This window comes from Lissotriton helveticus, chromosome 5_1 (assembly GCF_964261635.1).
Source record: "Lissotriton helveticus chromosome 5_1, aLisHel1.1, whole genome shotgun sequence".
NCBI lineage: Eukaryota > Metazoa > Chordata > Amphibia > Caudata > Salamandridae > Lissotriton > Lissotriton helveticus.
The window spans coordinates 1,580,504,881-1,580,531,375 of record NC_136065.1 but is presented as its reverse complement, the minus strand read 5'-3'; the positions used below and the strand labels follow the sequence as shown (position 1 = coordinate 1,580,531,375).

The 26,495-nt window shown below is 46.6% G+C and overlaps 1 protein-coding gene across 5 annotated transcripts in view; it reads left to right on the top strand.

Annotated features, from left to right (window-relative positions):
* FOXP4 (forkhead box P4) overlaps positions 1-26,495 on the top strand; it is a 305,951-nt gene that overhangs the window by 272,957 nt on the left and 6,499 nt on the right. For all 5 annotated transcript variants that reach the window (XM_078644738.1, XM_078644739.1, XM_078644736.1 and 2 more), the window contains exons 14-16: positions 7,049-7,170; positions 9,903-9,969; positions 17,113-17,279. In XM_078644738.1, coding sequence (XP_078500864.1) covers positions 7,049-7,170; positions 9,903-9,969; positions 17,113-17,279 — 356 coding nt within the window. The remainder of the gene's footprint in view (positions 1-7,048; positions 7,171-9,902; positions 9,970-17,112; positions 17,280-26,495) is intronic.

The following is a 26,495-nucleotide window of genomic DNA, read 5'->3' as shown; positions in this document are numbered from 1 at the left end:
CTTCTCCATCCCTACTCTGGCTCCTATGGCACTGCTAGGCCACTGCTGTCCTTCTCACTCGCCAGTGTCTCCCAGGGCTGCTGCGAGGGCGCAAGGGAGAGGAGGGGGGATGGGGTGGGGGGGACGCAGAGGGGGGGAGGGGGTGATGTAAGCTGAGCTAGAGGTCTGTCTTGTCTTCAAGAGCAAAATCATGAGCCAAGGCGTCAGAACAGGTAAATCAAGCAACAAATATGATAATGACTAGGAACTCTAATAAAATCATTTTCAACATTTCTATGTGTCGCAATAAAGTACACATGGTTATATCACTGAATGGAGGGACATTTATTGAAAGTTATATGTTTAAACACAAAACATTCAAGAAGTCCGCATTCTCTATTGGTGGTGCCACAAATTACACAAAACATCACTTTATTTTCTCTCTCTTTATAGCTTATATTGTTATTAAATGTAAAGAAAAATGATTTTATATAACCATGTACAGCAGAGGTGTTTGTAGAGCACAGATCCTGTAATGAATTGGTTCAATGTGCTCTAAAACTGCATGGTTAAGGAAAATGATACATAGCGAAGTAGAGCGATGGACTGTAGATCACACAATATGTTCAAGTTCGGAGGCCAGGATTTGATTCCAGGATTGCATATGGCATATTGTGCATATGTTTCCACAGACGCCGAAGATCAAACACAGATAGAACATGCCCATCTGAAATCATGCTGCACTTTTAAAGCATTTTGAGTGCTGTAATCTAAAGCGAATCCTCTCTGGGGGGTTTGAGACCCCTTCCTTCTGCAATTTTTTTTAATTGCGGTCATTTAGGTATTGTGCCTCTCCTAAATTATTATTTTTCTCAAGCCAGGCTAGCCATCAGAAACATGAATATAAAAAAAGGATCCTTTCCATCCCTCTCCAGGCTCGCCAGGCTTAACAAACTGGCAGAATTTAGTGGCTCAACACGTCAGTGACCACAATTAAATAGTTAACAAAAAAGTCTCTGAGCCCCCACACCGTTTGTGCCTCCAATAACAATGCTTCGAGGAGACTTGGGCGAAATGCAGCATGGCTACAGTGAAACATGGTCTGTCTGCCACTGTATTGACACTTAAATGAAGAGATTAAAGGGACATTAGGCGGGAATGAGATAATCGGAGTCTCTCATGGACTTAGTCCAACGCTATTAATTAAACGTGCACATGGCAAGATTTTAAAGTAAGAACATTGTAGATTTGTTAAAAAATTTATAATTACAAAGAGCAAAAATAAAAATATTAATTAATAAATCAAACTAATCAACGTAATTATAACTATCTAAATACATTTGCAAAATAGGCTGACATAAAATCCGTCTCCCAAGAAAGCCCAAAAGATCACAACATCTCTCCTCCAAAGTAACACGCCTTTTATAATGTTTCAGGGATAGAAGGCACACTCATTTTCATAGCGTGATGTGATGTCATAAAATACAACCGTTTCATTCATGGTGGCCAATATTGCACCTACGATGGAGTGATATGCACACCGGGCCCTGAACAACCTGGCCCTGGCCTTTTCAGGCAGACATCCTTCACCTACAAGACGAGGTGCCTACTGGAGAGTCAAGGTGCGACCACCTGACGCATTCATTCTGCAGACCACCAGTGGTGTCTAGTCTGTGGTGCACAGTGCTCTTGAGGGGGCGGCCCTTCCAAACCAAGTACTGAATGGCTCATATAAATTACGCACTGGTTTTTACTAATGATTGCTGCAACACGTTTATCAACTTCCTTTTTATATTTTAAGTTGGCAAGATTTTAAATTAGAAAGCATGTTTACATGTGTAGTTTGTACGGTGAAACATGATTTGCACACATACACTGTAATAATACTTCGTAGTAATTAATCTACTGCTGAAATAGGTGCACGCAGGTGTCTTTTTCTGGATTTGCAAGTATTTATATTGATATTGTACCTACAGGGAGTGATATGCAAATGGGCTTTCTCATTGGTGTTGTCAAAGTCAAATGGTAATTATTGGTACTGGGATATGCTTAAATGTCAGTGCTTGACAGTTGCTTATACAGGGGTGTCAAGGAGCACTTGGGTTGCATTTTGCGGCGATGTACGTATCGGATGCTTCTTGATAGTTAAAGTGTCTCGAGAAAGGCGCCGGGAAACCCTTGTTGGGTAGCTGAGCGCCATACAAATGCATAAAATAAATAAATAAATAAAGACCGGTACACTGCTATTTAAAATGTGTTTCTTTCTATAGTTTTATATCCTCAGTCTGCATACTATGCAGAATCTCCCTGATTTATTTGTAAAGCCCTGCATGAAAAAACAACCTTGACTTAAACTTTAAATGTGTTCTTCCCATATTGATTTTGAATGAATCGCTTCTTCCGTTCTACTTTCTGCATTCCTCCTGTCTATATAGACAACTCTAAATGAGTTGCCTATCTTAATCTCTCTTTCCTTGAAACCATATCCATGTAACCTGTTCTATCAGGCTTCTCACATAATCCCTTCTAATGATCACACCTACATCATTGATGTACGATAAAGAAACTCGAGTAAATACATGAAAACGTTTCTTTCTGAGCACAAGACTAATTCCAATAACCAATGGACTGGCCAGTAACTTTGGGCTCCCGAGTAGCATGCTACTCCTCAAAAAGTGCTTCAAAGCCTCATCAAGGGCAATAAGCTCATAACGTATACAGTTTCAGTAAATCTTTTATTATTACGTACAACACCCCTAGTAACACCTAAAGCATCCTATTGGTTAAGCCGTTAATTAAGGAGATGAAATCACACATTATGAAATACAGGAATACAGTAACTTGTTCAACTACAGCAGAGCTCATCTAAGTAGCCTTGAACGGGTCCAGAAATACACACCTCCTTCTATCCAAAGAGAAGAAGAAATTATTATACATTTGTATTAAGACAGACCATGGCTGAGGCTGTATTTTCTTTGATTTTCTGAAATAAAAACACACACATGTGGAACACTCGTACACAAATAGCCTGCATTTTTTTGCAGCAATTCATGGATGACTTTTAATGCGGCCTAGTGTGGCCTAGTTCTGCTAGTCGAATTATGGCTATTCAACTGTATGTAAAAAGTTGCAACTTCCAAACCTATGAGGGAATTTGTCCCTTGCACTCTCCCCCCTCCAAAATCTGATGGGGGGCGTCTATCTTCACCGTTCCTGCGCCCGAGCACTGCTGTCTGACTGTCTCGTGTATGCCAAGGGCACTGCTCTATCTGTCCATTTTCCCAGTTCCTAACAGGACTGGGGCGCCTACCCGTGGCACTCGCTTATTCCTGCACTGGGGAGTACCCGCTGTAGCCACTGCCCCGCTATTTACTTTCAGTTTCTACGCTGCCATCTTCCACTCTGTCCGTCACTGTTCATAAGAAGCCGTGAGACCACTCGGTAAGTCCCACTATGGCCACTAGGTGGTGCCAGAGGACAAGGCGTAGTCCTTGTAGACTGCTGGTCTACAAAGTGCAGCTCTTTCGCTGACTGTGCCTCAGTCAGCAAAACTTACCGAGTCAGCCTCACTAAATGTGGCTCTCCATGAAGACATCTGTGCGCCTGCCTTGTTTCATTTACTGGGTGGTCCTGGTCCGCCAGGCTCACGCTCACTGTGCAGCTCCGTGAAACCATCATTGTGCGGCCTTCATTGCGGCGCTAGTACTGTGACCGCTTGGCAGACATAGTGGGTGGGGTGAAGTACATGCCTATATTTTGTCCTTAAAAAAACATTGATTATCAGGGCAGACATCTCTTTATCGGGACTAGACTCTCACTCTTATCATGTCTGGCCGTGGGGTTGAAGTCACCCTCTGTGTCTTGATATAAACCGAAATTCAAATTATGTACTATATTATTTGGATAGCGATGCCTTAACCCTTTGAGGCCCCAGCGCGCTTTACGGACGATGGAGTAAGTGGCTGCTCTGGTTATCAGCTTGTAAGTTCTACACTGTTGTGTATGCGTAGAATGATGCGGATTTCCTGTCAGTTTCACAGCAGTGCTCTACTCGTGACTAAGGTTCAAGTAGATCAGTGAGAACGGAGCTAGGGAAGATTCAAGTAGGCCTGTGAGAGCAGAAGCTAGGGAAGGTTCAAGTAGGCCAGTGAGAACGGAGCTAGGGAAGGTTCAATTAGACCTGTGAGAGCGGAAGCTAGGGAAGGTTCAAGTAGATCAGTGAGAACGGAGCTAGGGAAGATTCAAGTAGGCCTGTGAGAGCGGAAGCTAGGGAAGGTTCAAGTAGATCAGTGAGAACGGAGCTAGGGAAGGTTCAAGTAGGCCTGTGAGAGCAGAAGCTAGGGAAGGTTCAAGTAGATCAGTGAGAACGGAGCTAGGGAAGATTCAAGTAGGCCTGTGAGAGCGGAAGCTAGGGAAGGTTCAAGTAGATCAGTGAGAACGGAGCTAGGGAAGGTTCAAGTAGGCCTGTGAGAGCAGAAGCTAGGGAAGGTTCAAGTAGATCAGTGAGAACGGAGCTAGGGAAGATTCAAGTAGGCCTGTGAGAGCGGAAGCTAGGGAAGGTTCAAGTAGATCAGTGAGAACGGAGCTAGGGAAGGTTCAAGTAGGTCTGTGAGAGCGGAAGCTAGGGAAGGTTCAAGTAGATCAGTGAGAACGGAGCTAGGGAAGGTTCAAGTAGGCCTGTGAGAGCGGAAGCTAGGGAAGGTTCAAGTAGATCAGTGAGAACGGAGCTAGGGAAGGTTCAAGTAGGTCTGTGAGAGCGGAAGCTAGGGAAGGTTCAAGTAGATCAGTGAGAACGGAGCTAGGGAAGGTTCAAGTAGGCCTGTGAGAGCGGAAGCTAGGGAAGGTTCAAGTAGGCCTGTGAGAGCGGAAGTTAGGGAAGGTTCAAGTAGGCCAGTGAGGACGGACCTAGGGAAGGTTCAAGTAGGCCTGTGAGAGCGGAAGCTAGGGAAGGTTCAAGTAGGCCTGTGAGAGCGGAAGCTAGGGAAGGTTCAAGTAGGCCAGTGAGAACGGAAGCTAGGGAAGGTTCAAGTAGGCCTGTGAGAGCGGAAGCTAGGGAAGGTTCAAGTAGATCAGTGAGAACGGAGCTAGGGAAGATTCAAGTAGGCCTGTGAGAGCGGAAGCTAGGGAAGGTTCAAGTAGATCAGTGAGAACGGAGCTAGGGAAGGTTCAAGTAGGCCTGTGAGAGCGGAAGCTAGGGAAGGTTCAAGTAGATCAGTGAGAACGGAGCTAGGGAAGATTCAAGTAGGCCTGTGAGAGCAGAAGCTAGGGAAGGTTCAAGTAGGCCAGTGAGAACGGAGCTAGGGAAGGTTCAAGTAGGCCAGTGAGAACGGAAGCTAGGGAAGGTTCAAGTAGGCCAGTGAGAACGGAAGCTAGGGAAGGTTAAAGTAGGCCAGTGAGAACGGAAGCTAGGGAAGGTTAAAGTAGGCCAGTGAGAACGGAGCTAGGGAAGGTTCAAGTAGGCCTGTGAGAGCGGAAGCTAGGGAAGGTTCAAGTAGGCCAGTGAGAACGGAGCTAGGGAAGGTTCAAGTAGGCCTGTGAGAGCGGAAGCTAGGGAAGGTTCAAGTAGGCCAGTGAGAACGGAGCTAGGGAAGGTTTAAGTAGGCCTGTGAGAACGGAGCTAGGGAAGGTTCAAGTAGGCCTGTGAGAGCGGAAGCTAGGGAAGGTTCAAGTAGATCAGTGAGAACGGAGCTAGGGAAGGTTCAAGTAGGCCTGTGAGAGCGGAAGCTAGGGAAGGTTCAAGTAGATCAGTGAGAACGGAGCTAGGGAAGATTCAAGTAGGCCTGTGAGAGCAGAAGCTAGGGAAGGTTCAAGTAGGCCAGTGAGAACGGAGCTAGGGAAGGTTCAAGTAGGCCAGTGAGAACGGAAGCTAGGGAAGGTTCAAGTAGGCCAGTGAGAACGGAAGCTAGGGAAGGTTAAAGTAGGCCAGTGAGAACGGAAGCTAGGGAAGGTTAAAGTAGGCCAGTGAGAACGGAAGCTAGGGAAGGTTAAAGTAGGCCAGTGAGAACGGAGCTAGGGAAGGTTCAAGTAGGCCTGTGAGAGCGGAAGCTAGGGAAGGTTCAAGTAGGCCAGTGAGAACGGAGCTAGGGAAGGTTCAAGTAGGCCTGTGAGAGCGGAAGCTAGGGAAGGTTCAAGTAGGCCAGTGAGAACGGAGCTAGGGAAGGTTTAAGTAGGCCTGTGAGAACGGAGCTAGGGAAGGTTCAAGTAGGCCTGTGAGAGCGGAAGCTAGGGAAGGTTCAAGTAGGCCTGTGAGAGCGGAAGCTAGGGACGGTTCAAGTAGGCCAGTGAGAATGGAGCTAGGGAAGGTTCAAGTAGGCCTGTGAGAGCGGAAGCTAGGGTAGGTTCAAGTAGGCCAGTGAGAACGGAGCTAGGGAAGGTTCAAGTAGGTCTGTGAGAGCGGAAGTTGGGAAGGTTCAAGTAGGCCAGTGAGAACGGAGCTAGGGAAGGTTCAAGTAGGCGTGTGAGAGCGGAAGCTAGGGAAGGTTCAAGTAGACCTGTGAGAGCGGAAGCTAGGGAAGGTTCAAGTAGACCTGTGAGAGCGGAAGCTAGGGAAGGTTCAAGTAGGCCAGTGAGAACGGAGCTAGGGAAGGTTCAAGTAGGCCAGTGAGTACGGAGCTAGGGAAGGTTCAAGTAGGCGTGTGAGAGCGGAAGCTAGGGAAGGTTCAAGTAGACCTGTGAGAGCGGAAGCTAGGGAAGGTTCAAGTAGACCTGTGAGAGCGGAAGCTAGGGAAGGTTCAAGTAGGCCAGTGAGAACGGAGCTAGGGAAGGTTCAAGTAGGCCTGTGAGAAGAGCGCTGCCCCTGTTTCTGTGGCATGGAACCAAAGCCTGGTCATTGTTTTTTAAAATATATTACAGAGTCATCTCTTGGTTCATGCATAACAGGTATCACACAACACAATAGTAGTCATTTGATGTGTTTGGTAGAATGCAAGGTTGAGGTAGCTCTTCAAGGCTTCAAATCCACGGCCATCCAGTTACAAGTCAAGTCTGCAGCAGGTTCTCAAACTACTGAGCTATCGTGGCACTGTAAACCCTAATATGTATTGACTCTGCGCTGTTTCCTTTGTTGCAGAATGCTGTGCGTCACAACCTGAGCCTGCACAAGTGCTTTGTGCGGGTAGAGAACGTGAAGGGTGCTGTGTGGACTGTGGACGAGCAGGAGTACCAGAAGCGAAGACCTCCAAAGATGACCGGGTGAGTGGCGGCATGGTGCAGCAAATTCAGGACAGCCCGGCAGCCCCTCTAACCAGTGGGTGGGTGACATTCAAGATCTCAATTACAGCAGCTCTTTATAATACGTAGACATGCCCGCCTGGCCTTTGAGTACATTAGGAGATAACATCTCAAGCCAGGGCCTTTGCAAGAGAAAGCCAGTCAAGTAAGGATGCAGCTGATGTGACTCATTCTACACTAGCCTTACTATATTTATTTCAAGGTCCAAAATCTCTGCCGGTTTCTTTTAGGCCATTTCCATTCTTATACTAGGAAGGCAGCATCTTCCCCACGCCCTGACACGCAATCCAAGCCCTGGGGGATTCTTAAATCGTTGGTTCAATAATCTGATCCTTATGATGAGTGGTCAGCATTGCCAATTTGTCGCCGAAGCTCTTTGTTTGTACCAGCAATGAGAGATTTCTTTAAAGTACAGTTCTTCAAATTGGACTCGGTGATCATCCAACATATTTGTGCCGTGGGACTGTCTAAATCATGCTTATTGTGCTATTGTCAGAATAAGTTGTGGCTTATAATGTTTTGAGAAGCTCCAAAGTGGTCTTTCAGTTGTGTGGATGGGTAAACCAGGAGCTTGTGTGTGTTATGGGATGAAATCTCACGTGCATGGAGTGCAGAGGGGATTTGTTGTGTTTACGACCATTACTGCTCAGTTGTGGATTGCAGGGCTAGGGATTGTATGGTGTGTACTTACCATCGTGGCAAAGCCTGTTGAGTAAATATCATGTGGGTAAAAATGAGTAGTAAGTGTTACATACCCTAGAAGGATCTACTACTGTGCCTGTCCTTATCCAAGGCAGACTGGCCGACTAAGCGAATCCTTAGAAAGATGGAGGCCGATTTCAGGCCTTCAGGCCACTTTAAAATGATGGAGCAGGGCGCTTTCTTTGCACTGTCTGCAGCTGCTGTTAACCCTCCTGTGGGCGTATGCACAGTCCCCATTCCACTGAGCAGGTTCGACAGTGGCTCACTCACCTTGGCTGCGAATGTGGAGCTCTGGCTGCACAAATTGGTGCACAAGCTTAAGTGTGTACAGGTGTGCATGCGTCAACCAGGCGCTTCTTGCCTGTGTAGCTCCTCACTGCTCCAAAACATTTCGCCGACCCTGGGATTCAGAATATTCAGCTGGCAATGGGGTGGCAGCATCTGCTGCTTGGACGCCCTGAAATGTTGCAGAGTGCAGTATCTGGACTAACGCCCTGTGCACCCTGCTCTAAGTCGCATGACTGAGGCGAATTATGTGGTTAAGCCGGAGAAGGTTTACGACTGGACGAAACAATAATGCCTGATCAAACTGCCCTCCCCACCTATTATAATTTGTTATCTAGTACACCAGGCCACCCCCTGCCATTTCGAACTGCTGTAAATGAGCGGTGTTACTGTTGCCTAATTGAAAGGCACTCAGATTCCAGACCTCTCGGTATAACGACTGACTTCGCCTTATCTAGATTCAACTGTGACCTCCAATCAAAGCCGATATCATGGAAGAGTGTTTCCCTAAGCCATCTTGCCGGCTTAAAAGTTTGAGGATGGAGTAGTATGGTATTTTTATCTCTATGTGAACGTTTAGGTTTTTGTTCGCCCTGCAGATAGAATCACTGCCATGGGTGATGGCTAGGGAGGCGGTGATTTGGAGGTCTGGGCAGTGCTGGTGCCCCTCCTGGAGATAGTCTACTGGATTAACTTACCCACCTCACATGCATCACAAACACAAACCTTCTTCAGGTGTGCTTTTTAAGACGTCACAAGATTTTCTATGGATTTTCTCCATTAGGGCTTCAAGAGCAGACATGGAGCCAGCTTGCATCTCAAAGAACTGCTGCCCTAGCAGGATTCGTGTAGGTCTTACAATATTTCATTAGGTTCCAATGCGATTTGCACGCAAAGCCTATGGCTTCTTAGCAAATACTTGAAAAATTGTGCTGTAAAATGCAAAGTTTGGCCTTATTTTTTTCTAAAGTTGTCTTCGTAGTAAAACCAAAAGCACCCTAACAGCTTCTCACTGGCTGCAGTGTGGGAATGGTTTAGATCTTTTTTGCCACGACTGCTTTTGATTCAGAGTCCTGCACTTTGCTTTCTGCAAAGTATCCAGTGGTTGCACTGCCATACACAAACGGCCGGAAGGATGGTGATTCCTATATTTTTGTGACGTATGGATGGGGTGTAGGGACTGGCTGAGCCGCACCATCGCTACCATGCTCAGCCCCTTGACATGTGCACATCCCATTAGAGCGCCTCGGAACAGCACGTTCTTCAGCGAGGAGCCAAGATGTGGTGGCACAACACAGGAGCAGATGGAGGGTGGAAGGTATGGATACAGCTGCCTGTCTCACCATTGGCTGAAGGTGAGGCTCGAGACTGGCTGAAAAAAATGTGTGTAAATTATCTGCTTTACTCTGGCAGACAGTGGTAAATGAGCACAAGCAGGTAAAGTCATTTTCCAAGGGTCTCAGAACACTCATTTTAATCCAGGTCCACCGAGTCCCCATTCAAAAGGCTAGAGCACATCTAACTTTGTAAATGGGGATGTGAGTCAAGAGATGGGTGGATCGGTTGTAGGATCGATGTCTAGAGGGTGAGTGAAATGACGGGTGGTGGAGTGAGCGTTGCTGAGAAGTTGAGGCGCACAGTGCAAGTACAAGTGTTCACACCAGATTTGAGGCAGTTTGTGTAATGAAATATTTCTCTCTTTGCAGGAGTCCAACTCTAGTGAAAAACATGATCTCAGGCCTGGGGTACGGAGTGTTAAACGCCAGTTACCAGGTACGACTGTCTCCGGAGTTTCCAATCATAACTTATAAGTAAACCCAGAGTGACAGCCCTTAATGGAAGGTGCAGATTTTGAGGGGTAACTATCCGGTGGCCCAGTTCCATCTGTTTAAATGGCCTACAGCTCTCCTATCATCATCATCAAGGGCTACCATTTACAACTCGCATCAGTCAGTGCCCCCTTCATCCCCTTCCAGTATCATCAGTCAGTGCACCCTCTATTCCTTTCCAGCGCCATAGTCAAGGCCCCACTGACCCCTCCATGACAATCGATCGGTATTCCCTCTCCCCATTGGCAGTACCAACCCACATTACACTCTGCAGTGTTCCTCATCACTGTGGATTAGCTTGCGTTGGCTGTTGAATAAGGACATAGCTAGTAAAGTCCACATTTGTAAAGCGCACAATCACCTGTAAGGGTCTCTAGGCGCTGGGGGCCGTCGGGAAGATTAAGCGAGCTATTGCCCAGAGTCGCATGGTGCTGGGCTAATCTGCCGCCGGAGCCGGGGATCGAACAGTGATCCCCAGATTCCAGCGTCAGTCGCCCTGGCCGCGGCGCCACACCTCTCCCTTGTGTGCGTAAGCCAATACACTCATAAGGGCAGTTCAGCCACTGGCTTGACTTTAAGAGCCAAACTATGAACGGAGCCATCAAAAGGATTGTCGTGTAAATAACATACATCAATCTCATTAATATTTGTGAACATTTCAAATTCGTATACTATATTTCTGCATTTTGACATTTATTAAAATCTTAGATTACATTTAAAAAGAATTTCACCCCACACCATGGGCTGACAATACTATAGTTAAAGATGAGGCACATAAATTAACTTTTTTGTTATATAAAAAATGGCATTGTTATTCTATAGCATATGAATAAGGGTTTTGCCATTTTACTCACTGAACACTACTAGGTGTTCCCAAATTTGTCATTCAAGGAAAAAGACATAAAGTGAAGTTGATTTGCCTAGGATCACATAATTTGATCAAATAGGTAGCCTGGTTAAAGGCCTATATTTCCAGGTTACATACTGAACAATACCTCCTCTTGTCTCCATTTTACAGAAAAAAGTACTTTGTGCTCCATTACCTGTCAAGAGATAAATCAGTGCACTGTTGTTAGTCAAACCAAATTTGCAAAATAGAGGTATTTTGTGTTAATTCAATCTGACATTATATAAGAAATCTTTCTAGGTACTACATGGGAAAATTGTAACCCTGGGTGAAGTACTACGCTCACGTAGTTTGCGAAGTTTGCGCTACTTCGCACTACGCGAATTGCATGTAGCACAGTGCAAATACGCATAGCGTGGCAGTCATGTTTTGCTTGCTCGCGGTCCTCAACGTCAAGTTGGCGACCGTGAGCGTGCAAAATGACATCCCGGCGAGATTTTTTCCTCGTTCGCGATCAGCAACATTAAGTTGCCGATCGCTAGCGTGGAAAATAAACCTCCCGGCGAGATTCTCAACGCTGGGAGGTCAGGTTTCTCTTTGCGAGTGGTAACGTATGCTCGATACCGCTCGCGATGAGAAACTACCAGTCCACGTTGAGAAAACTGCCGCTCGAGTAGAAATCTACTAGAGCGGCAGAAAACGACCGCTTGCACTCGGCAAGATGCGGTTTGCACTGATTTCACAGTGCGAACAGCATTTTGCACAGTGCACTACGCAGTACGCGTAGCTCGTGTAGTGCGAAGTGCACTTCGCGTAGCTATGCGTAGCGTTACTACACAAACTACTCCCATGTCGCAGGTTGGTTGGTGGGGAAAGAGATTAAATATTAGAACATATAAAACAGTGCAGCAAACGACACATATTACAGATTCACCTGTTATTTTCTATATTATGTAGATTAGTGTAAGTAACGCAAAGCACGTTATTCATATCTTAATATGTCTGTGCCTTCGACTGAATTCACCAACTAAATGATATCAGGTGAAGCCTAGAGGTGGGCAAACCAGTAACGTCATTGGAAGAGATGAACCATCAAAAGATTTGGCATGAAATGATACCGCAAAATTAGGTTACTTCATAAACCCTTTTGGTTAACATCAGTCTCCCAGATTCCACCACTGGACTGACACCTGTTAAAAGTAATAGTTTGTAAATATGAACTCCTCCCTACCTTCCAGTGCCATGACTATGCTGTCATGAGCGAATCAAGAGATGTAACTTTGGTATGTGCACTGTACATTAGACCAGCACTGTTGTATGTGAAGCAATATTATGTATCTCCCACCATTGGGTTCAGCTGTCACTTTGAGTGCTTTGGTACCGTTGCGCTATGGAGGAGCTGAAAATGTTGGCGTTGCCAACTTCCAACATGCTGTATATGTCAGAAAAATCTGAGACCAGGTCATATGAGAATGAGGAGGTAGGGTAGGGAGAACACACCCTTTAAATTCTTCCCTTATTTAGTAGTAAGTTCCCATGGTCAGTTCACCATTGGGTTTGTAACCTCTGCCTTCTGAGGGACGACAGCGAGTCGCTTGCCATGCTTATAAAGCCTTCTGGTGCAAAAATATCATTTAGGTCCTGAAGGGATAGATGGTGGCCAGGGTATTCTTGAGCCACTGTTCGGAAATGGCATCAAAAGCTGTAAACATACTCTGACCGCAAAAAGGGTGGGCCCTCCTATAGTTTAGAAACCAAGGAGGAGCAGTGTCCAGAATACATCTCTTTGAATGACTCAGACTTTGGAGACAGTTCTTCTCCAGGACCCTGATTGAAACTCTTCAAAAAAGTCTTGATAGTAAGTCCCACCCACTGTTGCCGCAGCTCCTCCGCCATGAAAGGCATCCTCCTAACCAAAGACCTTTGGCCCGAAAAGCATCGTCTGCGCCAGAGATACCTCACAATATACAGTATCGACATTGAGATCCCACTTTCCTGACTCTGAACTGAAACAGATTTCAAAGCAGACCTCAAAACCAGTCTTGGCCTCAGAGCTAGCCTCCTTTTCAGTATGACAATAGCCCCTCCAACTGATCAACCACACACATCGAAAGAATCAGCGACTTAACTTCAGAAAGGCAAACTCAGCTGAGCTTTAGGCTTATTCTATAGCCAGAAAGAAAAATTCTAGATAAACTACCCCACCAACCACACTATCACATTTCACGTTCACCACCTCCAACTCCGTCTATATACAAAGATTCAGATCAGGACCCATACGCAGACCTGCCAGACCCATATAAGAACCCAACATCTGCGGATGATGGAGAGTACTGTTGGCATGACTACAATGTCGACCCTCCAGACGGCCCGCCTTTAAATTCCTGCCAGGTAACACAAACGTATGCCTCGCATTCATCCAAAGAGTGCTACACTACCACATGTTCAAGCTCCACGTGGTAGAAGAGGAGGATCACTCCTTTGCAGAAACGCTCTCAAAGATGGAAGATCCATTAAGTTCTGTGCAAATGCTCTACAGAGAATTATAAGGAACCGATCAAGGCTCAGTTGGTTACTCCAAGGGTGGAGAAAAAATATATAGTAGCTCCACATGACCCCATCTTTATTCGCAGACATGTTCCACCTAATTCTCTTGTGGCCAACACTACAAGAACGCATTTAGGCAGGCAGCAAAGACAACCCTCCATCAGATAACGAGAGCAAGAAAACTGAGGACACAGGCAAATAGGTAATTGTAGTGTTGACATGCAATGACAAATTGCCAGCGGCATTGGCCTGCTCTTCAGAATACAACAGGCATCAGAGGGCGCAAATCTAGCACTTTCTCAACGCTTTAAAAAAGTTAGAACAGCATTTTCCAAGAGGACACGATAATCTCAAACACAAGTATCAAATGTGGCCCTGAAGCTGTTGATCCTGCTTCCTGGGAAACTAACACAAGTATCGTACTTCAGCAACATACATGGCCTAAAGTGTCTGGATTCTGACCAAGTGCATCAGCACCTCATTGGCTTGCCCTTCGATAGTGAATACCTTTGGGCCACAACCTGATTCCATGCTTGAAAATATGTAGGACACCAACAAAGCAAAATTCATAGGGGCCTTCAGGAAAAAGCCACCTAAGTTGGGGTTTTGCCACCAACAAGTGCCGGCTGCAGCTAAAACAGCAGTCACTTCTCAACGGCTGCAGTGCCAGTCAGAAGTCCTTTCAGGAAGGTCAGATGTCCATGACATACTCCATAGGTAGATTCCTGGGGAACAGCCACATGGAGGACAGAGCTTGTTACGGGACAAATCAGCACATACCTTTCACAGTGAAAGGATATAGCCTCAGATCAGTGGTTGCGCCCTGCTGTTGCCCAGGCATGGCTACTGCTTTGCCTACCACCATGCCAGCACAGCATCAACTAAGAGCATCTACAGTGGCTGCTAGAACTGCAGGTACTACTTTAAAATGGAGCTATAGAACCTGTTCCCTCACACCAACAAGCACATGGAATCTATTCTCTGTACTTTATGTCCAAGAAAGGTGGTAATTTACAGCCAATGCTCGACCTCTGACCACCAAATCAGTACATCATGTCAGAGCACCTAAAGATGAAAACTCTCCAAGATGTCATTCTGCTGCTCTGTGCCGGGGACTACATGGTGACCTTAAATCCCTTAAATCTCAAGGCCGCCTGTTTCCATATCCCTACCCACTCAGCTCAACAACAATACACGAGGTTTGTGGTAAACGGAGTTCATTACCAATTCAAACTTCTATTATTTGGTGTCACTGTAGCACTTCAAGTGTTTACCAAATGCCTAATAGTAGTATCAGCACATCTTGCGAGCAACATCATTAATGTATTCCCATACCTGGATGACTGGCTAGTAAGCAGCTGCAGCCGAGTGCAATGTCTCACTCGCACTCAACAAGAAATTGCACTCCCCTACACATTGGGGTTCACCATCAATGCCAAAAAATCTCACCTTTGCCCCTAACAAACCCAACTGTTTTTGAGTCATCCTGAGCACAGTAACCGCAAAGCGTACCCTAGCAACACAGGAGTGATGACATTTCAGAGGCTGCTTCCCCTTTATCAGACGTCACGTTCTCTGGCAGTAAGCATGATAATGTAGCTGTTTGGAATAATGGCATCTTGCTGTAGCCCCAAAGGCCTAGTTGCACATGCATCCACTGCAAGAGTGCCTTGCAGGACAACGGTCACAACAAACTGGGAAGTAGGACGATCTAGTGTTGGTAAAGTCAAATGTTCAGCACAAACGGCTATAGCGAAACAACAAAAACTTGGCACTAAGCAGGTCGTTCCTCAACCCCCATCTGCATGTGACAATCAACATAGACATCTCCCTCAAGGGGTGGGCACCACACATTGGCCAGCTCACAATCTAGGGCCAATTGTCTCCCCAGCAACAACACAGACACATCACTGTACTGGAATTGATGGCCGTTCTGTTTGCTCTGTAAACGTTTCTCAGCCTTATTTGAAATTACGGTGCTCATTTGCACAAACATGACCTCTGTGTATTACTTGCAAAAACAGGGCAGTAAGCACTCATCCCAGTTGTCCAAGCTAGCGCAGACAATTTGGCACTGAGCCATTCCTCAAAAAGCTCTCCTCATAGTGGAACACCCCCCAGGAGTGGACCATGACTTTGTGGACCTGCTCAGCAGATGACATCAAGAAAGGAAATCATTGCCCATGTGCTCCAACTATACTTTCACTGACGGGGGACTTTAGAAGTTTGCCAAGTGTGAGAATGCAAAATAACAAAGCTTTGTCTCCAAGTACCCACGGTCCAAGAGCAGTGCACTATCAAACAACTGGTCAGGGTCATTTGCTATGCTTTTCTCCTACTGCCACTATTCCATATGTAATGAGGAAATTGCCACAAGCGTCAATGAAGCTAATCCTCATTGCGGCAACCTGTACACGACAGTCGTTGTACCTGCTCCTTCTGGAAATGGCATTTCATCCCTACAAAAAGCTACCAATGCGTCCGTACCTCCTCCTTTCAACATCAAGGTCAATGTTGTATATTGATTCTTCTTGTAATATGGCTGACAGTAGTCATTAGCCCTTCCTTAGTGTTTTCACCTTCTCAGTCTCCCAGAATACCTGTGAGTGTTCTAACTTGTACCAGAGTGTTCTACCTGTGTCAGTTGAAGGTCTGGTCAGCTGGCGAGGTTTGTAGTCAGCTGTGTCTTGGAATAAATCTACATGTAATCAACTAGAAGTACCCTGTCATCTATCACCATCTTATTTACAACAGTCAACAGTAACACCCCCACCTCAGTGCACTGAATCTTGTGATTTCGCACCTGAAGTCTTAGTATTCAGCCACCTACTGTTTCTTGAGGGATGCAAGCAAATTCTACAGAAAGCCCACTTCACAGGCGTGTTACGTGGCCGAATGGAAAAGATTTGTCCATTATTGTAGCAATATGGACAAACCGCCCTTCAGAGACAGACTGCAAGACATTAAATATTACTTGCTATACTTACAAGCGGCTGGACTACCATATTTTTCCATAAGGTCACACCTAGCCAATGCAAATGTTACCTCCAAGACAGAAAACACTAGTCAGTCTTCAAAATCCCTGTTAAGTTTTTTGAAAGGACTGGAAAGGGAGATCCCATCTAAAAAGTCACCTGTCCCTTCATGGTACTTCAGCGTTGTACTTACCAGGATTATGGGGCATCCGTTAGAGGCTGCTTCACTCTTGTTCACTGCAGTTCGTTTCCACAAAAGTGGCCTTTCTCAATGCATTCATTTCTCTCTGCAGGGTTAGTGAAGTGCAAGCTCTAACAGTCGAGAAGCCATTTATCCACATGCACAGTAATCGAGTTTTCCTTCGAGCACTCCCATATTTTCTGCCAAAAGTCCTCTCTCAGTTTCATGTCAATCAAATCTTTTACTTACAGTTTTTTCCCGCAGCCTTACGCACTTCAGTTCTTAATAATGCTTATGTACTACATTGACATACCAGATACTTTAGGAAAACCAAGCAGCTCTTTGTCGCTTTCGGTCCCAAGACTGCATATGTGAATCTCCTTTTACAGCCCGCCCCCACTGCTTTTGTCAGGGCTCACACATTCCACCCTCTCTGTAGTTCATCCTCCACTCATTCTTTTAGCATACCTCCACCAGACTGTCTCAGCCTATCTGTGTTGCTCCGTTTTGATACTTATCTTGATTCTTGTCTCCCAGGCTGCCTTGGCTGAGAGTAACTTTCCGTTGCTGAACAGTCCCACTCTTGTGAACACCAGCACCAGCAGCACATCCTTGCACGTGGCCCACGACGATGTTAGCAGCACCGTGGAACAAGTCAACAGCAATGGCAGTAATAGTCCCCGGCTCTCCCCCCATCAGTACAGGTGAGGACTGGTTGAAAGTCTCTCCGTTGTTGCATGTGATAACAAAAAAATGACCAATTCTAGCTTTCCTGGCGTGGGCCCCTGTCCATCAGATCAAGGAGGAAAGACGGAGCAGTGCTTGTGCTTGTTTCCAGGGAGGAGGGCAACAATTATTTTGACTGAAGTCCAGTCTGTATCCAAGAGCAAAAGAGGAGCTGGCCCTCCTAGAGACTGGGGATCTTGGTGTATCCCAGGGCAGGTGGAGGTTCACAGTGCTGGAGAATGACATAGTTGCTATGTCCCAGACAAAGGATGAGACTCTGAATATGTTCCAGGATAGGGCGAAACTCACAGTGCTGGGGCGGGCAACCACTGTGTACCCCAAAGCTACAGAGGGGCTTGCACTCCTTAGGGGCTTATACTTTTGCATTTTCCAGGGCAGGGAATGAACTGACACCAATGAGGGTTGAGGCACTTGGTATATCCGAGACGAGGCACGATTGCCATTGCTGGTAACTGATAGACTGTATATTTTAGGGCAGGAGAGGGTCTGACATCGCTGTGGAATGAGATACCGGGCATTTCCCAAGAGAAGAGGCACGACTGATGTTACTAGGGATTGACGCTCTGCATTTCCCAGCAGGACAGCAAAGGAACTCACAGTGATAGGGACTGACACCCTCGGTATATTATAGAGCAGGAGGGGGGCTGACACTGTAAATTTCAATGGCAAGGAATGTACTGACATTGCTGGGGACTAAGGCCCTTGGTATGTCCCAACAAGCTTTTGCAATGCAATATGTCTCGCATTTACGAGAGTTTGAGCTGTTGGCATTGTAAATGACAATGCCTTTTATTTATGTATTTAAAAAGAAACTGATAAATAAAAGGCATTGTCATTTACAACGCCAATAGCTTGAACTCTCGCAAATGCGACACCTGTTGCATTGCAAATGCGTTAGGAGAGTTGTCTTGCCTTTTCCTGCCGGCAAGAGCAGGCAGGACAAAGATCTTAGAGAAAATAGAGGGTGTAATTAAAACCTACAGAGTAAATACCCACGTAAGGAGATGTCTCCATGGGAGGTTACAAAATGAGAAATGGCAGTACTAAGGAGGGACTACTAACCATATTGACCAATGAAAAGCCACAGTTTACAGTGGACAATGACACAAGCCAATGAAAAAACTGGGTGAAGCTTCACATCAATACCTTAATACAGCAAGCATCGCAGAGCAGCACATGCGCTGCCCAGGCTTGACCTATAAAAGGGTGCCAATTACACTGCTGGTGACTAAGAGCAATATATCCCAGGGCTCCAGAGGGGCTCACTGTGCTGGGTTACTGACACCCTCTGTAAATTCCAGAGCATAAGGGTGATGGGGGTGCGGTTACACTGCTCAGAACTGAATCTCTGTAATACCCCAAGATAGGAGAGTGACATACGTTGCTGGGGACTGAGACACTTGATTTACTCCAGAGAAGAGCTGGCAATGACACTGCTGAGAACTGCAGCTGTTTGTGTAGCCCAGAGTTGAGGCGGGACTCGCATTGTTGGGGAGTTGACACCCTTTATACAGTTCATGCCATGTTGAATCTTATAGTGCTGTGGACTGATGCCCTCTGCATCCCAGGGCAGGGGAGAGAATGTCACTTGTAGGGACTGAGACCCATGCTATGTTTCAGAGCAGTATGGACTCAGTGTTGGGGACTGATGCCCTCGGTATATTCCACAGCAATAGAGGTGCCTACACACCTTGAGACTGAGACCGTTGGTGTGTTCCAGAGAGAGCAGGACTTGACTGAGACTGATTCAGACTGAGGCTTTCTTCATAACCCAGAGTAGAACGTGGGACTCATTGTGTTGGGAGACTGAATGTGGCCCTCTGTAAACCCACAAGATACATCTGCAGGCATTTCTTCATTTGTTTAATAATTTGAAAGGGTTTATATAGCACTGGCTAGACCCGTAGGTATCAGGGCGCTTTACATGAGCAGAAGCAATCAAGAAACGTAATTGTTCTCTTCCAGGGGATCCTCTTCAATAGTCATAAGCACTGAATATTCCCGCCCATGTGCTGGGACCCCGGAAATAATATAAAAATTATATATGGAAATCACATATATACAGCTCTACATATATGTATGTACATATGTCATTTTTTCTCATAACAATGCAGCTCCCCATAGCAGGCTAAACAATGGAATTACCCATATAAAGATTATTTGTATACATATAAAAAACACATGAGGGCAAGTAACACTTGAACTCTGTTTTTTAATGAGCCAAGCACTCATATATCATGAAAACTGCAAATAAAGTAGACATTGTTAGCCTACAGGCTGCATTGCAAACCAAAAGCATATAAAATGAAAGCATTTTCAACAAAACTGGCACCGTGCCTTTAAGGCAGCCATGTCCCTGGACTTCCCATCATGCCTCAAGGGCGACAGTTAGGTCAGTTGTTCTTTCCGGCTCCTTCAGTCAGGACCCTGGATTGTCAGCTCCTACCCTTTTTGATTTTCTGTCAAAAATATCTTGATCATCTTCAAGTTTTTCACTTTCACTCGACGTCTTTTGACTTTAGAGTGTAGGTGCTGCCTTTTTTGTGTTGCAGAAAAGGTTTATTTTTGTCAAAAATGCCTTCCCTTTTCGACCCTTCCCCTTCCTGTGGCAAGAAGAAGGCCAGGACTGATACACACCCTTAAGGACAGATTTATGGCCTCTCTGAAAGAGGTAGGTCTCCTAAAAGGCTGCAGAAGAAGAGAACCCGGTCGACGTCGAGAGAAGTCCCGACCTGTTCTCCGTCGGCGTCGGGATCGGGGTCAAAGCTGCCTACGACAACGAAAACAACATCGAAGACTTTGATGACGGCGCATCATCACTTCGTCTTCGATGGTATCGGTTCCTCCATTGACCTCAACCAGGCGGCGTTCAACGTCGAGAGGCAGGCCTCCATCTCCGCCAGGTGGGCATACGACGTCGAGACAGATCACTCCGTCGTCGCCATGGCGATTGCCATCAAGGCACAGAGCTCCGTCGTCGCACCGGCGATCGACATCAAGGCACAGAGTTCCGTCGACGCCTCATCACCGGCGTTCGACATCGAAGCAGGTTACTCCGTCGTCATCTCACCGGCGTTCGACGTTGAGTCACAGGACTCCGCCGCGATCAGTTCACCGGTCTTCGGCATCGAGGCACAAGACACCTCCTTCGACTTCGAGGCAGCAGCAGCAGGGTTCCTCGACGTCGATCCAACATACCTCAATGTCGAGGCAGAAGACGCCTACGCGAACGACCCATCACCGGTCGACGTCGAAACAGAAATCTGCTGAAACTCCATCAAGCAAGGAGGCGGCATCAGCGTCGGAGAGGCGTTCGAAGTCCAGGGGACGTTCTACGGTACGTTCAAGCCCCCTTCTAAGAAAGCAGATGTCTCCGTCAGGATCCCAGGCAGCACATAGACGCTCCAGATCTCTGTCTGAGTGCCCTTCCGGAGAGGCCTCTCTTCCAGTGAGCCTATCGTCATCGCCTTCAGGCTCTCATGATTCACACCGAGGGTCAACATCCAGATCCCCGGAGATGGTGATCTCGTCTTCTGACAGCCCAGTGTCAAGACATTCACCAGCAAGGTCATTGCATGAAAAGGTGAACCCATCTCCTCCGGCACAATCTCCTGGGAGGAGAGAAGGGCAGAAGTCGCCTTCCATCAGGTTGTCACCTAGATGGTACAGACCATTGCATCACTGGGCTACTGAGAAGGACACAACAGCGTGGGAGTACTCCAGTCCCCAACACAGGTCTTCATTGGCTCGTTTGATCCAGGCAGCGGATCGGGATCGATCCTCTTCAAGAGCCAGAGAACAGACTCGCACCCCGGTGTGTTCACGCAGACGAAGGTCCAGATCCAGATCAAGGAGCAGGAGAAGAGTGCACAGATCTCCTACTCCTTCATCGTCTTCTACTCACAATTCACATAGAGACTATTCTCCAACTCTGACGAACAGTCCACCGTCGAGAATCTCTCCAGTGGATGACATCTACACATTTCAGGACATTCTGGACAGAGGTGCACTTAAGCTGGGTATTCCTATGCCAGCTCGCCAAACCAAGTCTTACGTGATATTTGAAACCCTGCATCACAAGACAGCAGCTAAACCTCTGCTTCCCTTGGTTCTGGGCATCATAGAACCGATCATGGAAGTCTTCCTCACGCCAGCGACGGTTAAATCCGCTCCAGCGAGGATTCTGAAAAAATATCGTTTGTCAGAGGGTGATCCACTCTTCCTCAGAGCCGACCCTCCCCCGGATTCAGTAATAATTGCGGCGGCGAGAAAGACCCATGCCGTTGCATGTTCCTCCACTGTACCTCCAGACAAGGAGAGCAAGACACAAGATTTCTGGGGAAGGAGGGTGTGTGGCACTTCGACCTCCTTGCTAAAAGTTTCCAACGCGGAGGCGCTCCTAGGCCGCTACGATAGATCCCTTTGGGATTCTCTACAACGCTTCACTGAGAAGCTTCCTCAGGACAGGAGGATCGCAGGGATTTTGAAGAAATCCTTACGGAGGGCAGCCAGGTTTCCAATCAGATCATTAGCGCTGCAACTGACGGAGCTACCCTATCACTCAGAAGAGGGGTCCCAGTAATAGATAACCAAATATATACAATAAGTAGGATAAAAATTATAAGGAATACAATTAATTCACAAACATTGTTGTTTATTCACAATGTTGTCATGTTTTGATTACCACACACGTTTCATAAATGATTCAAAAGGTGTTCAAAGTGCCCCTGGGAAGAAGGGAAATGGAAAAGTGAAGGGTCGTGAGGGTAAAGGATGGTGACATAAAAATGGCCAAGCGGCCCTACTGTACTATGTAATTTAAGTCAAACATGGAGCTACCCTATCGGCGCATGGATATGCTCATGGGGTATGCGCACGGAGATCATCTTGGCTGCGACGCACAGCGCTCAAACCAGAAGCGTAGTCACGTATCCTCAACCAGCCTTTCTCTGGGTCATCCTTGTTTGGTTCGCACACTGACGAGGAAATGCAATGTATGAAAACGGAACTGGACACACTAAAGGCTGTTGGCCTGGAAAAGAAAAAAGAGTTCCGTAAGAGATTCCGCCCGTACAATCGGCGATCTTCACAACAGAGGGTTCAAACCCCTCAGTGGCAGAAGAATCAAGATCAACAGGGGCAACAAAAGTCACAATACAGAGGCAGGCGCTCCTCACGAGGTGGTGGAAATCAGCGCCAAGGCGACAACAACTCCAACAAGACGAAATCCAAACAATGAGTTCTCCCTTCCCCCAGCGCCGTTGACCACTCCAGTGGGGGGAAGTATCACAAATCATATCGAAGAGTGGCGAACAATCACAAAAGATCGCTGGGTGTTAGCTACTCTTCAGAATGGATACTCTCTTCGTTTTCAACATCGATCTCCTTCAATCCTTCAATCCCTCCAATGCCAACATCGGGTCACCAGTTAAAACTCCTGCAAAAAAAAGTGGCCACCTTTCTCAAAAACTCAACCATCGAGCGGGTACCAGTATCTCAAAGAGGGAAAGGAGTTTACTCAAGATACTTCCTGGTCAAGAAAAAGGGCCAAAAAGCAGAGTACAGACCCATTCTAGATTTGCGGACACTCAACCTGTACATCAAGAAGGAAAAGTTTTCCATGTTGGCGCTTCATCAAATATATCCACATCTCAGGCAGGGGGATTGGATGTGTTTGTTGGATCTACAAGATGCATACTTCCACATCCCGATCACTCAACGTCACAGACAATTCCTGTGGTTATCCCATTCGGGTTGAAGTCAGCCCCCCAGTGTTCACGAAGTGCATAGCGGTGGTGGTAGCCGCTCTGCGCCGCAGGGTTGTCTTCCTGTACCCATACTTGGACGACTGGCTGTTAAAGGGTCCTTCCCCGGACAGTGTAAGGAACAATTTCCTGAGATGCATCGACCTATGTCACCGGCTGGGTCTACATGTGAATTTCAGCAAGTCAACTTCACAACCGACACAGAAAATACATTTCTTAGGAGCTCTGTTAGACTCCGAGGTAGGAAAAGTGTTTCCTTCGGAGGCCAACTGGCTCTGAACAACAAGAAGTTGCCGGTGCAACGGATTTCCTCCCTGCTAGGGTCGATGGCATCCTGCATCTTCCTGGTCCCCAATGCCAGACTACGGATGCGTCCTCTCCAGGATCTGGAGGACAAGTGGGACCAGCAGTCAGGTCGCTGGGACGACAAAATAAACTTGTCAAACGCAGCTCGAGGGTCAATACCTTGGTGGATCAAAAGACGAAATATGCAAGTCGGAATTCCATTCCATCAACCTCCGCCTGCCCAGACACTGATCACAGATGCCTCACTACAAGGTTGGGAGGCACACATGGGACATCTCCAGACACAAGTACTGTGGTCTCCCAAAGAGCGCTCCTACCACATCAACATGTTGGAGCTGATGGTAGTCCATCTAGGCCTCAAAGCTTTCCTACTCTCGATTCAAGCAACATCAGTGTTAGTACAAGCAGACAACACCACCGCCATGTACTACTTGAACAAACAGGGAGGAACACGTTCACGCACCCTTTCCCTGGAGGCACAAAATCTGTGGCATTGGCTCCTGGCTCGGAATCTGTCAGTCACAGCAGTCCATCTGCCAGGAGAGCAAAATGTGAGAGCGGAAGGCTCTCAGCCGTCATTTCGAAGACAGAGAGGACTGGGTTCTCAATGACGAGGTCGAAGACATCTTCCAGTCATGGGGTCGTCCCACCATAGATCTCTTCGCGGATGACGAAAATACCAAATGCCGAGACTCCGCCTCACGGTTCTACCAACCAGGATCGAAAGGGAATGCCCTTTTGATAGACTGGTCAGGGGCATTTGTGTACACCTTTCCACCCCTTTTGCTGATCCCGAAGGTGGTGAACAAGCTAGCTCATTCGTCCACGAGGATGATTCTCATTGCCCCAAATTGGTCGAGACAGTGATGGTACACAGACCGTCTACATCTATCAGAGTGTCCTGACAGGAAGCTGCCGTTCAGGCCGGACCTGCTATCCAAGAGGAACGGGAGGATTCATCAACCCAACCTTTCCTCACTGAACTTGGCAGCATGGCTCCTGAGGTCCTACAATACTGCCACCTAGGACTGCCGCAGGACTACATGTCCATTTTGAAAGAAGCAAGAAGACCCTCCACGAGGCATTCTTATGCATGCAAGTGGAAGCGTTTTTACTTGTGGTGTATGCAGAACAATTGTAATCCTATCAAGGGTCAGGAAGAGGTCATTCTCCCTTACCTACTTTATCTGTCGAAAGTAGGGTTGAGGTTTAATTCCATTAAGGTGCATTTGGCGGCTATAACGGCTTATAGACGCTCACCCTCTCCACCCTCTTTTTTTCCAATTGCAAGCTGTTAAGGATTTTTTGTAGGGTTTGAAAAAATTCTACCCTCCGGTACGACCTCCGTCGCCACCCTGGGAGCTAAACCTGGTGCTGTAGAAATTGATGGGTCCACCTTTCGAGCCCATACACAAAGCAACCTTGCAACATATTTCTTGGAAGGCTGCGTTTTTGGTAGCAATCACATCAGCTCGCAGAGTGAGCGAGATACAGGCACTCTGTTCCAAAAACCCCTATACAGTTTTCCAGCTAAATAGGGTGGTGTTGAGGACACATCCCTCGTTTCTTCCTAAGGTGGTGTCAGATTTTCGTGTGAACCAGACCACCTCTCTGCCCACGTTTTTTCCCAATCCCTCTACTCCAGCTGAGAGGGCTTTGCATTCTTTGGACCTGAAAAGGGTTTTAAAATTCTATCTAGATCGGTCCAAATCTATAAGAAAATCTGATCAACTGTTTGTCAACTATGGATCGATCAGATCTGGTTTTGCAGCTTCGAAACGTTCCATTTCCCGATGGATAGTTTCTTGTATCAAATTTGCTTACAAATTGGCGCAAAAACCCCTGGGGTTTTCTCCAAAAGCACATTCCACCAGAGGAAAAGCGGCTACTACAGCTTTTCTTCAGAATGTGCCCATATCTGAAATCTGTAAGGCGGCGACCTGGAGATCAGTCCATGCGTTCACCAGACACTATTGTCTGGAGTCAGACACCAGAGCAGACACCCAAGTAGGCCAGGCCTCCTTGCGGAATCTGTTCAACAGCTGATTTCGGCTGTTGCATTTTGTTGGGTCATGGTTTTTCTCATTTACCTGCAGGTGGTTGATGGGCTTGCTATTCTATTCAGTGCTTATGACTATTGATGAGGATCCCCTGGAAGAGAAGGATAAGTTACTTACCTGTAATCCTAGTTCTCTTCCAGGAGTATCCTCATCAAAGTCATAAGCAACCCACCCGCCTCCCCAGGCAAATGAGACACTGTCTAAGTGTTAATGGATAATGTTGAGCCCTGACTTTCAGGGTTATACAAAGAACAACTGACCTAACTGTCACCCCTGAGGCATGATGGAAAGCCAAGGGTCATGGCTGCCTTAAAGGCACGGTGCCAGTTTTGTTGAAAATGCTTTCATTTTCTATGCTTTTGGTTTGCAATGCAGCCTGTAGGCTAACAATGTCTACTTTATTTGCAGTTTTCATGATATATGACTGTTTGGCTCATTAAAAAACAGAGTTCAAGTGTTACTTGCCCTCATGTGTTTTTTATATGTTTGCAAATAATCTTTATATGGGAAATTCCATTGTTTAGCCTCCTATGGGGAGCGGCATTGTTATGAGAAAAAAAGATATATGTACATACATGTATGTGGAGCTGTATATATGTGATTTCCATATATAAATGTTATATTATTTCCGGGGTCCCCGCACATGGGCGGGAATATTCAGTGCTTATGACTTTGATGAGGATACCCCTGGAAGAGAACTAGGATTACAGGTAAGTAACGTATCCTTCAGGGTAAAACAAAACAAGCAAGTACATATAACATTAAGTTAAAAGGGGGCAAAAAGCACTTTACATGAGCAGAAGCAACTAAGAAAAGCAATTGTTCTGGGTAATCAAAACAAGGAAATACATCTCACATTAAGCTAAGGGGGGCAAATTCAGGGTGGATCACAGGTTATATGCATCTAAAAATAAGATGGGGTAACAACTCAGGGCAGAGAGGAGAGAATCGACAGTGAAGAACACATTTTCGGGTCTGGGGGGTAACGGGTAGGAGAAGGGGAGGTGACGAGCAAAAGGGGGTAGGGTCAGGGTAAACAGGA